This window comes from Numenius arquata, chromosome 6, assembly GCF_964106895.1.
Source record: "Numenius arquata chromosome 6, bNumArq3.hap1.1, whole genome shotgun sequence".
Classification (NCBI taxonomy): domain Eukaryota; kingdom Metazoa; phylum Chordata; class Aves; order Charadriiformes; family Scolopacidae; genus Numenius; species Numenius arquata.
Window position 1 is genome coordinate 2,789,632 of NC_133581.1, and position 14,774 is coordinate 2,804,405.

Below are 14,774 nucleotides of genomic sequence, written 5' to 3' on the forward strand. Positions count from 1 at the left end.
TTAACGGACACACTTCTACTCCTGAGTGAATGAGAAGCTTGCTATGTGTTAAGGAACGAGTCGCCTTGTCACACATCTTCAAGGGGATGGGATTTTGATTAGATCTGAAATTAGAGCCTCAATATTGCTGACTTGTACAGTTAAGTAGCTGCTGGGTTCAGAAACAAACCTATCATTACAAGGTAGATAAAGAAACTCGTGTCTCAGAACGAAGAGAATAATAACAGGACATTAACAGAGAATTAAGCAGTAACAAGGATTTTCAGAGTTTTCAAGTAAAATTAAAAAAAAAAAAACAAACATTAAATTCTTGCTATGAAGAGATATGTTTAGTTACCCCAAATTTCAATTTCTCCACAAAATATTCAAAAGGGAACCGAAAAGATTCAACACGAATCTTTTCAAGTTTGGTACCATATTCACAAGTTTTAAGTATATAAACATACATTTTACTTCAAAAATGCTTTCCTTATAACAAAGGGTTACACTGATGGAACCACTGAAAAACAGAAAAGCCTCAGGCAACCAGAACTTTAATCACTTTAATACTACAGACAAACAAGATTTTGCTTATAAATCATAATGGGAAGTTCTACAGGGAAAACAGAACAGGAAAAAGGCAATTTTCTTTTGCCTAAACCTGCTTCTAAATAATGTCATTGTTGGCCTGGGTTCTTATTTCAGCAAGTGACATATTGCATAGAGAAATGCTGAAAGACGTGTTCAAAACCAAGTACTACTAAGGGACTTTGTTCCTTCATTCAGCTGATGCTCCACAGTTAGAACAGTAAGTCTTTCCTCGCACTGACCGAAGACATTTATGACACGACCATTACAAAGGATTACGGTCCCTCCAAAGTAGCTGGCAAGAGTCAGCCTTAGAGAACTCTTCTGGAACACAGCTCTGCTTCTCCTTCCCCATGGCTCAGGGCAGGGAACTGCTGGAGAGGGTACAGCAGAGGGCTACAAAGAGGATTAGGGGCCTAGAGCATCTCTCTTATGAGGAAAGGCTGAGGGACTTGGGTCTTTATAGTCTGGAGAAGAGAAGGCTGAGGGGGGATCTGATCAACACCTATAAATACTTAAAGGGTGGGTGTCAAGAGGATGGGGCCGGTCTTTTTTCAGTGGCGCTCAGTGACAGGACAACGGGCAATGGGCACAAACTTGAAGAGAAGAAATTCCAACATGTGGAGGTACTTCTTTACTTCAAGGGTGGCAGAGCCCTGGAAGAGGCTGCCCAGAGAGGTGGTGGAGCCTCCATCTCTGGAGACACTCAAAACCCGCCTGGACACGTTCCTGTGCAACCTGCTCTGGGTGGACCTGCTTTGGCAGGGGGTTGGACTGATGATCTCCAGAGGTCCCTTCCAGCCCCACAGCATTCTGTGATTCTGTGACAGGGCTGAACGACTGCCCCTATACATCGTACCTGGCCAGATTTATACCCAATTATCAAGAAATGACATTTTTATTCAAAACACCTGCACACCTGAAGAATTCAGAGAGAGGTGATTTTTGCTATTAAAACTGCATTTGCAATTTAATTATTCTGACAAATCCAAAGAGACAAGGCAGTACAGCACAAACAAATGTCAGTTACGGGGGATCTTCATATTCTTACCAGCTTCTGCTACAGTGTCTTCTACTGCAGGTGCGGGTGCTGCCTCTTCTTCCTCGCATAGTCCATTCTGATGGTTGTGGGTGCTATCAAAGTAACTAGTTTGAAGAATACGTTCAACAATCTCCTTTAGCGCTTTATCTGGAAAAATGGAAGAAGTTAAAATATTAACAGTAATTCAATCCTAATAATCTTTTCCTTCCTTCCCAAAGATCCCACATAAATGTTATTACCCTTTTGCTGGGAAGATGTTGCTGGGCAAAGCTAGTCCACGGACACTACTGTTACAGAATTTCTTCTTACTAGGTAATATTAAATAAATCAATAAATAATCAACTTATGTACAGAAATATCTGATGGGCAAGGAGAATCTTAAGAGTATGTAAAACCCTTCAGAAGGTTTGTGAAAGTGAGGCAAAGTTTATGAATTTAATTACCATACTTTTATTCCTGCTACTTCAAAAATGTCTGGTTGCTTAGTTTTAAGTTTGGAAAGTTTTAGGAACTCACTGTAGTTTCAACTGTAACCGATTTATTTATAATTTCCTAATAAAAAAAACACTGTACTGTAAGTCAGTTTCTTACAACACAACTGTCGGACAAACACATTTACACAAGTAATTCAAGAAGGTTCTTCCCCTGAGGTGAAGCAGCTCAGAACAGCCTTTGTAAGTGAAACAAGCACAAGCTTGCAGTCCATGTCTCTGATCAATCCTGTGGTGTCTTAACCCAAACCAAATCAGCCATTGGCAAGGCAACATTTCTGACTGTCTTGGCCAACACAAACAAAAACAGACTCAGAATGGAAGACTCACAATGCACCTCGGGCCAGTGATGATCCCTGTATGAATCAATACATACACACAAGCACAGAAGTACAGTAATATTTATCCTGATGATAAGACAAAGCAAAGCAGCAATGCCTGCCAATGATGTCAGTAAAAGCTTATCCCGAGATCCAGACCAACGCCAAGCACAGCTTCTCCCAGTAAGAGAACGACTACGTCTCCAAGCATACACAAGCTCTCTCCTGGAAACTATCCCCATACCTTCTCCTTCCTCCACCTCTTCAAAAAAGCATGTGGCCTGTACCTTTGAGCTCTCACCAAGATCTAACATCACAACCTTTTCAGACTTGAGCTTGCAGAAAAAATATTGTGAACATTTACATTTCTGCAAGAAAGCAGTTCATTTGCATGATTTACAGAGTTAATCAATCAAAACAGGACAAAACCAGAATGCTCTTTGCAGGAGGCAAGCGGGGGGGGGCAGGACATCACACCGAATATGAGCTAGTATATAAACTGGCATGGCCTTACTATTGACAAAGCTCCTTCTTCACAAACGTGTTTCCAGAAAACAAAGAATTGCTGCTAAGCACCACCAGCGGCAGAATACTGCTGAAACCACAGGAATAGACTAAGCTAAAATACTGAGTAATGTTGCATCAGTAAATAAAATACACCACACAATAAGCTCACACTTCAGGAAGTTCTTCCGTTATAGTCCAGCTAAGGTCTGAAAAAAAAGTACCTGCTCTAAAAACTCAGGAAGATAATTAACTGCCAAAGTTCTCTTAGATCAAACACTGTATTTTAGTTCCAGCAAATTCAGAGCACTATCTCTTAACACACAGACTATACTTACAGGTTGTTCCACAAACTGGTTTTTCCTTCCCTTCCAGTAAGTCCCACAGGTGAACAGATGCTTGCTCATACTGCTCACTCAACCTTAAAAAAAAATAATTAGTAAGGGTTAATTTCTTACCTGGGCTTTAAATTGCCACAGGATAAATATATGCTTAACTAACTGACAATTATAAAGAAAAGACTTTACTAGAAGCCTACCTCATGTTCATGTCCCGTTCGGGGTAAACTAGCTTGTAAAACTCATCCAGCATTGTCAGTTCCTCCTCTGTCAGTACCGGCACTCCATTTGAGCCTTGTTTCAAGTCGTTGCGCACTTCGTCATCGCCCAACTTGTCCAAAATAAACTGTAGCTCTAATACAGTCTTTAAACGCTTCTGCTCAGCTTCTTCTCGCATCAGTTGCTCCCTGCGAGCTGTCTTTTTTATTGTTTTCTGGATCTGTTTAAAACGAGAAGAAATTTTAAATTGCTTAAACTTAGATTCTGTAGCGAACCTAGGGGAAAAAAAAAATAGATTTGAAATGTCTTTTATTGATGAGGTGGATGTTGGTGTTGAACTGCCACTTATCAATCTAATATTACAGCAGAATAATCTGTGAGATTTGAAGAATAAGCAGAGTCAACCCCCTGCAAAGTAAGACAAACTTTAAAATCAATGCCACAAACCTTGGATCATATTGGATCTTGATCATGTTCTTACTCTAAGCCTGTACTTCATGATTTACAGCAGTTCAGTAACTGCAGTTACCATGCCTAAACGTTCAGACATGAATGTGTTATTCCTAACAAGCCCAGCTTGCTATTATCTGATTCCTTTTATTCTGTAAACTCTAAGTGACTTGCATCTAGAGGAAAATGGCAAAAATGGACAAAATTGACTACCTTTTAGACAAACATCGTGGCTATTTACTACTTCTCATTTCCTTAACTCAAGGAGAACTTACAGCAAATTAGAAAAAGTACAGAGAAGGGCAACCCAAATGATTAAGGGGACAGAGCAGTTGCCTTATGAGCAGAGTCTAAGACTTGGGTTCTTCAATTTGGAGGAGTAAGGGTGATCCAGCTTTTTCATAAAGGCTGGCAGATAACACGAACAGAGCTGTTATTCACCATATCCCGTGACAGCAGGAGGCGTTCATTGAAACTACTAGGAGATCAGCTTAAAAACAGATAACCAAAACAAAAGTGCTCTTGTTTCCTACACACCCTGGAAGGGAACTCACAGAATGTTTTGCCATGAAAGGCTGGCGAGATAGACACTATCAGCAAGCTCAAAAAAAGATCTGAATAAATTCTTGGACATGAGGTCCACGGACACTAAAGGGAACAGGAAAACATCTACATTCTCAGTCTGAGGATCGTGGATGCTGGAAGGGAATGGATGACAGAGAATCATCAGCCTTGTACTCTACATAGTACATTCTACAACTGCTGTCGTAATACTGGTCTAAATGCATCACTAGTCCAAACCTACAGGACACTTCTTCCATTCGTATTTTTAATCCAAGCATCTAGCATTCAAAATTCAGCTTGCTCACTTTATAACTATACAAATACTTAATCTTCCTTTTCAGAAAAATTTAACTCATTACAGCAACTTTCTCCATCTGAAGCATTTTTTTTTAAAATCAAAGACCTATCTTAACATTAACTGTATATACAGTATATATCATGTATATACAGTATATAACATCAACTGTAATACTTAAAGGGTGGGTGTCAAAAGGAAGGGGACAGTCTTTTCTCAGTGGCGCCCAGGGACAGGACAAGAGGAAATGGGCAAAAATTTGCATATAAGAAGTCCCACCTAAACATAAGGAGGAACTTCTTCACTTTGAGGGTGGCAGAGCCCTGGAAGAGGCTGCCCAGAGAGGTGGTGGAGTCTCCTTCTCGGGAGACATTCAAAACCCACCTGGACACGTTCCTGTGCAACCTGCTCTGGGTGGACCTGCTTTGGCAGGGGGGTTGGATTAGATGATCTCCAGAGGTCCCTTCCAACCCCATATCATTCTGTGATTCTGTATGAGAACTAACACCAATCAAGAAAAATTGCTACCGAGTTTGAAAGCAGAGCACCAATTTATCACTCCTGGATTCACTTGACTCTTTCAGCAGTCAGCTAAGTAGGGAAATATTTCAGGAAAGTTCTTCACTACTAAGATTCACTAAGCATAGATGGAACCCTGATGCAAGAAAAACAAAGGAACAGCTTGGCTTAGAGACCTACAAACTAACAGCCACATCAAATGTAGAAGCAGTTTATAATGCAAGGCTGCTGATGCCCTTCAAATTATCACATAGTCTGTTCACAAACTTAATACGCTCATTAGACCAGTCTGCTGCACTAACATCCACTACACAATGAATTCTACCAGTGTTGCTGCTCTTTCCGAACTCATTAACTCTAAGTCTACTACTGCATTTAGAATCTTCCAGTCCTGGCGAACGGGTTATGTTTTCAGCTGGCCCCAGAATTAATTCTTCCTTGCAATGATACTGCAGAGGTCTAAAGTGCATCTTTTAGTTTGCAGCCCTTGGCACGAGAAATAAAGCAAAGCTGTTTATATAACCGGAACTGTCTAATCGACTTTGAGAACTTCTTCTTGATCACAGTTATTTTACATACTTGATAAAACATCAACGCAAAAGATTACCTGTTTTACTAGTATTCAGTTAACGTATCCTTTGTGAAAGTAGTATTAATCTTATTCCATACTGCAGTTTCAGACTGTATTTGCAATTAACAAGACAGAAAGAATCTTGAAAAAGGAACTGCAGTGCTTTCAGTTGCTGAGATTTGATATCCTATGCTAATACAAAGAAATGAAAACCCTCAGCCACTTGCCAAAGAGAGAAGGAGGTCTGTGAAATCTCTATTTTCTTTTAAAAAAAATGTTACTATTGGCATTGTAAGCGGCTGATTATAATGTCACATGACAGGCCTGTTCTGCAATTACACTGTTTTCAACAGCTATGTTTTAGCAGAAAGTTACATTATTGTTGTTCCCATACATTTACGTAGTCCATCAGAAAAAGATTTTCAAGAGAGCCTTCAGAAAACCTGACACAAACTAACACACAGAGTAAAAGGAAACAGTAAAACATCCAAGAAATCATGAGCATTTCGTCTCTGTAAATAGAGGCGACTACGGCACCTCCTATTAGTGAAAAGGAGTTTAAAGCCTCAGTGTTTGGTATTGCAGCTGATGGCCCACGTTGCACCACTTGCTCTTTACTTACATCTTGGCTCAGAGCCATAAAACTCCTCTGCAGTTCTTTAGCAAATTCCAGATTATTTGTCACTTCCTGGTATTTTGACACCGCATCCTTAAAAAAAAAAAAAGAAAACAAAAAAGTAAACCATCACAAATAGACCAAAATACATACTTCCATCAAAAAAATCCCCACATTTTCAGTTCCTAAGTGAGACACGGCATCCCGGAATGGGGCTGGCTGCAACAATGTTAAGTAAAATTTTGATTTTCACTGGCTAAAAAGTTGAAAAGACTTGTGTATGTCTTTAGGACCTTTAGTTTCTTAGATAAATATGCTACAGCACATGCATATATAGGCTGACATGCATGACGTGCTATTTTAATGTTTTAGCCAGTTTCTGATAAAAACTGTCAGGCTGGGGGAAAACTGGAGGAGAAAAGTGACCTGGCACCTCAAAACTGCTCAAGAGACAGATGTTTGAGAATTAATGCACTGTTATCTTGAGTCAGAGGCAAAAATCAAAACTCTACACAGACCACAACATTCCCTTCTCCAGAAATCTGTATTATTTGCTATTTTCTTAAATCTAATATTCTGATTTGCACTAAAGCAATCCAAACTCCTTAACCCAACTTCGCAGTACTGAGAAATTACAGAGTCAGCTCAGAGGGAAAAAAAAATAAACAAACAAACTAAAAAACACCACACACAGCTGAGACATTTACGCTCCTGCTGTGACAAAATCAATAATGGGTATGTTCTTGGTAAGAACAATTGAGCCAGAGAGAAGATAAGGTCCTGCTTTCTTTGAAAAGCAAGGAACATGAAATTTATTTAAGTATTTCCATTTGTAATATAGCTAAGATACTTACACATATACACGTATTACATATTACACATACACATTGGGTGATTTACAAAATTCATCATTCTTAGTTGATTTGTGGAATTAGAAGGCGTAAGTGAAAATAACAAATGCTTTCAGTATTTCCCCAGCCAAAAAAAATTTTATCTCTATGAAGTGTGGTAGTCAGGCTGTGGTCTTCATGAAAGTTAACTCATGAGCTTCCCTCCTCAATATGAGATTTCAGTTATCTTCCTTGCTCATCAAACAGAAAACTTCTCATGGTTTATTTTCAAAATACGCCATTAAAAAATAAAAAGATACCGATCAGTGATATTTCAGTTTTCGGTTGGCACATAAGAACCAAAGCAAAGCCTAAACAGATGAGAAGACCACATGGACGAAGTGAAGCAGCTAATTCTTTTAATTGTGAACAGCTGCAATAGTTGCAGTGTACTTTTTTTTTTTCCTTCACTCTTTTCAACATTAAAAATCATCATCAAAATATTGTTGATTACTGAGCATCTGGTAATCTCTCCAAGTATCAATATGCATGTTTGTATCATACAACTGAATTTAAATTGATACTTGCTCTACATTTACAACAACTGGAAAACTGTTGTTGAGTCAAGCGCTACAATAATGTACTTGAAGAACCAGCCCCAACAAGGAAAGAAGCAGAATCCATCCAGTAAGTCCAGCTTATCTAGAGCATCATGTCTGCTTCACTGATAGCTGTGACATACACGTGGATATAGCTTATTTTCAGAGCCCTTCAGAACTAGGTCTAAGCTACATCTCTAACTAGATGGCACAATATTTACAAGCTGCTGACTAAGTTCCTGAAGTTCTCCCTGGGCACACTTTCTGCAAAGAAAAGGATGATGTCCAGAGAACCTCAAAGGTATCATATTTATCTCTTTCAATAGTCCTAGGTCATAGCACGCGCCGGTTTTCACCACAGCTTATTTACAACCTAACCTCAACAAACAAAGCATTACAACATGTTCGTCTACCCATTCCTTCAGTTTCTGATTAACAGAAAAATCGAGATGTTCTAGGCAACAAAAAAAACCTGAAGCGAAGTCAGAGAAAAAAGAAAGTCAGAAAAATCTAGCTTTTAACAAGGGGAAAAAGGAAGTGAAATTCATCCCGTCCTTTCCCACAAAGATCACAAAACAATTTAACAGAGATCTGATTAGTAATTTTTTTTTTTTCCTTTTACCAGTTGATCTTGATTCAGACGTTCTCCTTTGTTCATTCGTTCCTGGTAATCATCAAGTTTGCTCTGAAAAGAAAGAAAAATGCTATTACGAGAAGCCAAAATCAGGTTACAGCTATTTTCTACTTGTGCTAACAAAATTAGGTGCTGCAATATTACAGTCAACACAGACTGTAACACACTACACAAGCATGCAACTGTTATGCAGAAATAGCACCCAAGAAAACTTGTCTCCTGGGTTAAAAAAATGTAAATACTTCCCCAGGAGACAAATATTTTAATTTTATTTGGCTACTGCAATACATCTTCACAACTAGTCTTAATTTCTGAGGAAATGTACATTCCTCCTAATGGGGAGAGAGCTCTCAACGCACATTCCCATCAGTTCAAACAATAGAGAGCTGAACTCATTTTGAATCAGAGCTTATTTCTCCTGTATCACTACAATACCAAAAACATGACTGCAAAAAAGTCAATGCTAATAAGATCCAGAACTGTAATTCTTTGTACTTGCATCAGTTAAGATAGTTTTAAAGAATTTAAAACAGTTTCTAATCCTTTATGCAAGAATGCCCACCAACACAATTCATATTAATAGCTCTAAAATATTTTTGTTCAAGAGCATTAAGATTTCTTTTTCATGGAGAGAAACTGAAAAAGGAATCATTAGGTTAATTTGCAGCAGGAACAGTTCTCTAATCTGCTTAAATACAAAACCCTGAAAAACACTGACATTAGCCAAAAGCAGGTAAAACTTATACATGCCAGAAGTGACAAAGAACCTACAGGTTACGTAGAAAGTCTAGAAGAATAACATAACTATTAAGCTCTAAGCTTTCAGCATTTCTGTATTACCACATGTTTGTATTTTTTATGAAATTTGCCTTGGTCTTATTAAAAAAAGCCATTAAAATGAATCCTTAGGAATTATCTTCCCAATCTAGCATAACAACAAGAAGAAAGCAAACAGAAACACTTCATTTTGAATGTAAAATAATTCAAGCCCTGATGCAACCACTGATTCAGAGTTTATAGTTGCCACAGAATGACAGGGGGTTTTGGTGGTGGTGGTTTTGGGTTTCTTTTTTTTTACTATTTTTGCTTCAGGACATTTCAGTTAAAATATCTTACTGATATTCCTCTAGCTAATTCAACTTCTATGCTCCATCTCAGACCTTTTGGAAAGATCAAAGTCTATGAACCAGTTTAACAAGAAAGCTCCTCTTACAAAGTATTTGATGCCCACCATCACTTACTGGAACACGTAACCACCCTTACGGGTGGTCCTTTTGATGTCTCCTAGCGCCAAGTTTATTTCTTTGGAAATCCTACGAGTTAGATTTAACACCTAACTACTTCGTATTTCAGTAACGTCCTAGGAGAAGTCAAAGAAGAGCTTCCTGAGCTCCAAAAATATATTACTGGGAATTTCATGCTGGAGTCAGACACAACAAAAGTAATAGTTGTCAAATGCAGCAGCCACACAGTTGGTAATACATCAAAAAAATACACCTGAAGAGTATTTGACATATTGGAAACCTACCACAACAGGAAGTGAGGTCATTTTACTCTTCTGCATACTTATTTTAGACTAGACAACGACATGTTTGGACAATCACAAACGTAGTTTTCATGATTTAAGAAATTGTAGCTGAGCTGTGAGATCTAAAAGGGAGGGTAAAGAGCCCAGTGTGAAGCCAGCCAGGTTAACTGAAGCCTTTGCTGCTTAATATAGCTTAAATCCTACAACGAACTGGCTTTGCAGACAAAGAAATTTTCAGAAGTTACTGCTTGCTCAAGCCACTTGCTCCCATGCTGCAGATTACAATTCCCTTGGTCACACTGATGCAATTGTTTGTGAGGCCGCGCAGTAAATATGAGCTAATATGAGCCAGTTTAAACAGCGCCTACAAAAATGCATTTAAAAAAACCCACCAATTTCTGTGATGCAGTTTCCAGCACAAACCCATAGACAATAGCAACAGTAAAACACACAGGATAGAACATCAAATTCTAGGAGAACACTATTTAGATCAACTCTGTTGAAGTAAACACATATTGCAAAATTATGCTGCAAAGCACTCACATAATCCGTTTTGGTGGCTAAGGGCATATGGGAGGGAAGAGACAAAAATATCCTAAATAACTACAACTGTTTCTGCATAGTTCTTCCATGCAGCCTTACTTCAGCACAGTTGGTATCTTCAGATTAAACATATTGCAGTAATATATTTTAACAGTGAATAAGTTTTTCTTAAATGGTCAAATATTCTTAGGTCAAATGCAAATGCTTTGTTCATTTTTATTCAGCAATTTATCAACTAAAAACCAAAGGGTAATATGTCTCTTTCTAACTGTTAGGAATAGAAGTTACTTCTCACTTTTTCTTCCTTAAAAACATTCGTATCAGAAAGGTAAAGGCAAAAGAAGGAAAAGCCCTTCCAGCTGCAATGCAGAGGACAAGCAGACGTGTATTTAGTTACACGTTATCACAAAGATTCCAAACGCCAAACAAGTATTTTTCTATCATCCCAAAGGCACTGTAAAATCAAAATGCTGCATTACACAAAAATATTAAGGAAGCAAAATGCTTTCTTTTCAATCTGTACTGTCAACTAAAAGCAATCTAAGAGCAGCATTAGTGCTGTAAAGTAACTGCAGTAAAATTCCTGCTTAGCAACCTACTGCAGTGTCTGCAAGTAAAGATCTTCTCAATTTTACCCCCCCTTACCCAACTTCATCCTCACTCATCATGGATATACATCTTGAAGCATAAAAGCCAGGCCAGCAAAAAAAAAAACCCTCCAATAATCAAGTGGCAAAGTGAGCACAGAAATTGTCTATTAAACAGCTCATGAGTCAGCAGACTCCAGCGCTGCAGAGAGCAAGCCACCGGGCTTCAGCTCTTTTTCCACCAAGATACCTGAAGTATTTTGGAGTTCCCTGGGAGAAAAGCACTAAACACAGGCTACTGCGGGGGGAGACAGGGCGAAGGTGGTGGTGTTCATTGCTTAAGTATGCCCTAGATTTTATTTTGATAAGTAATTCAAAATTGAATTACTTTACGGTAACAGATACCTTCCCCTCACACTCGCGTTCTCATTACCTTCTCTGAATTGCCTCAAAAACGTCATCCCAAAGTGGAAAAAAATAAATGCAGTTACATGACACTAGCTTCAAAAACAATGCTGGTTTTAAAATGCCTGACCGCTCAGCTGTGTGTGCTGTTACAGTCATTTACAGTGCCGGGCTATAAAGTGGATCACTGGAATGATCTGATTAAAAATAACCCTTAAAAAAGGGGGCCAGGAGCAGGAGGGAGGTGCTATATTTAACCAGATAATTTCAATGGTATGTTTTATACCAGTTACAGAGGCACAAGTGTATATGACAAGCTGCAAGGTGGAGGGGAGAAGGTAACCTCTTCAAGCAGCTCAAGTAAACATTTTGTAATGCACATTTCACTAGAAGGAAAGATGAAAGAGACTATTTCAAGTCTGTTTTCTGAGATGTCTCAAAAAAAACATGTTTTGTTTTGTTTTTTTAACAGTATTAAGCAATTAAGATAATCCAAAATTTAAAACAGCTGCATTATACACTTCCTCCTGAAGCAAAAGAAAACCCAAGCTAGAAAACAGAATTTTAACAACCTGGTTTACATTTGTACATTGTATTTTATCCACCCTCCACCATCACCTCCACGCTCATTCATCAGTTTAACTTCTCAACAAAGACTGCCCAGAAATTACTAAAAAAAAAAAAAAAAAATTTAAAAAAAAAAAAAAAATCAGTCTTCCCATTTCCTCAGAAAAAACAGGCAGAAAAAAAAAAATACCAAAAAGGTAAAGCACTTAAACCGTACCAGGAATGAAACATGGAAATTCAAAACCTCTCAAAAAACCTCACAGTTCTCACATTCGCTGTCTGGGTGCACTTTCTCTCCTATCTGCACACCTAAAAGTCCCAAGAAGCTGTTTCAGTCCTGAAATATAGTCAAGAAGACATAATGAAGAATTTACACCAATACTCCAGAACACAAAACACTTACAGGTCTTCTGTTTAACATGAATTAATTTTTGAAATAACACTTGTAAATATTCTTGTGGTTTTTTTCTAAGAGGTCTGGTAAGTTTGACAGTTTAGAAAAAAATCTCTTTATTAGTTTTTAAGCAAGTGATAAAGCTATATCAGTTCTGAGAGCGCAGTCTCAAAGGGACTGATGACAAAGGGGTATTCTCCTGCTGCCCCCACGCCAGCAGGGACAGCCACATGGCTGGGCTGGCAGCTGGGGCAGGAGTCTCAGCCTGCTCAACACACAGCGACGGGGACACACAAGGGACTCCCTCCTTCCCAAAGAAACACAGAACTGACGAGTGTGTGCAACTTTCAAAATGCAAACTTTTTAAAACTCAGATAAGTTGACTACAGAGAAAAAAACCTGCTTTTTCCATAACCTGAAACTAAGTTAAGCCACAGATGAGTGGAACTCCTAGAAGTTTTGGTGGCTGCGTGTGTATGAGTACACCGAGAAGAGACCTAGATTTTCTTCTACACATCATTATTGTTCAAAATGAGTTACTTTTACAACAGCAAGTGAATTCTACAACATAAACTGGGTTCACCCAACATATTCTGTGGATCTTTTTCTTCCAAAAGAACAGAAAAAGCATCGACAAAGCATCAAAGCAACATCTGAAAAAACTTAAAATAACGAGAAGATCTTTCACAGCTTGTAGGAGTCATCACATATCCAGTTAACAGAACTTCCTCTGAGAAATAATCCCTGTGCTACATAAAACAGCTAAAACAGAGCAAGATGAAACCAGAAAGTACCAAACACCAAGTAAATTCACAGATAAACCTGGTTGGTTTTATGATACAAAGGTTGGTTATCCAAAACTGCTATCAAAAGATGTTTCAAAGAAAGATCCGAGCATTCAATACATAGTTTCAAATGATTTTTACAACTTCTTGGTTTCAAAAATCACATTTAATCTCCAAAGATAAATTAGAAACCAAGCTTCACAAGGAGAGCTTCTGGAGAGAAACTCACAAGCCTTGAACATCCAAGTGGCCCAAATAATGGTGCAAAAGCACTTAAGAGCGCGGCTACTGACTGGCAACTTGAAGCGCGGCACTTCCCTGCTATCATTAGCTGCACCTACCAGAATAGAAATCTGAATAGAAATTTACTATAGGTTCCTGTTTCCTATGGGAAATCCAACATTTTAGTCAACCAAGTCAGATTAACTTGGCACAGCCATCTCCTGGTCCAGTGAAAATTCTTGTACACTAATGACAGAGGCACTTTTTAAGTATTCATTTTTCAACCTAGCCAGGATTGTGCTTATTCAGAAATTCAGACTGGCTGATGAAGCAATAGCATCTTAAGTTACCAGTTACAGTTAAAATGTACCATCTTTTTAACTGTGTAACACCAAGCTCAAGTGGTGTCAAGTAGTGTAAGTTAACATGCCTACTTCATACTTAGTTATCCAAGAATAATCATCTTTTTGATCACCTGCCCATACATTAAACCATGTCTTAGCAAATTAAAGATTTTGTCCCTCTTAGAGAACATTTGGTTTTAACAACTGTTTTTCCACAGTTCATTCTATATTACACAAGTTGAAAGCAAAAATAGCTTTGTTTTTCTCAGTCATCACTCTATCAAGACATGAGTTTGATCTACATTCAATTGGCTTAATTTGAAAAGTTTTTCTCTCTAAAAAACAAGAAGCAGAAGGGACAGGGAGAAGAAAATGCAGGTCTTTACTGAAGTATTTTCTCTTAAGGAACCTGGAAAGTTAGTAGGATTCTAACCTCAGATGCCTAACAGAAACCTAGAGGAGCTCATGTAACTTCTAAATGAAGCTTGTCAACATATACTAAAGTCTGTCTGAAGGTCTTGTAGAGAAAATACCCCTTCAATTACCCCCTCCCACGCACACACAAATATCTAGTCATCTAAGAACAGAGGAAGAGAACAGGAGAGCATTCCTATCATTTCCAAATATAAAGAGAGGAAGAGAACACAGACATTTTCAGGCCATATGTTTATGAACAACAATTCAATTTATCCTAGTCCCTTCTAACAAAAACTATACTCATTCTTTCAAATAATGAGGTCACTTTCAGGAAGAGAAAATGAAAGCATAATTAACAATCTAGTACTTCTGGTTTATATAGAAACATTCAAAATAGCACAGAACTAAATTCTAAACATTTTT

The 14,774-nt window shown here is 38.2% G+C and overlaps 1 protein-coding gene across 3 annotated transcripts in view; it reads right to left on the reverse strand.

The window, feature by feature from the left end:
- CAPRIN1 (cell cycle associated protein 1) overlaps positions 1–14,774 on the reverse strand; it is a 37,381-nt gene that overhangs the window by 18,958 nt on the left and 3,649 nt on the right. For all 3 annotated transcript variants that reach the window (XM_074149084.1, XM_074149085.1, XM_074149083.1), the window contains exons 3-7: positions 8,548–8,610; positions 6,503–6,589; positions 3,463–3,701; positions 3,263–3,345; positions 1,619–1,756 (exon numbers count right to left, since the gene is read on the reverse strand). In XM_074149084.1, coding sequence (XP_074005185.1) covers positions 1,619–1,756; positions 3,263–3,345; positions 3,463–3,701; positions 6,503–6,589; positions 8,548–8,610 — 610 coding nt within the window. The remainder of the gene's footprint in view (positions 1–1,618; positions 1,757–3,262; positions 3,346–3,462; positions 3,702–6,502; positions 6,590–8,547; positions 8,611–14,774) is intronic.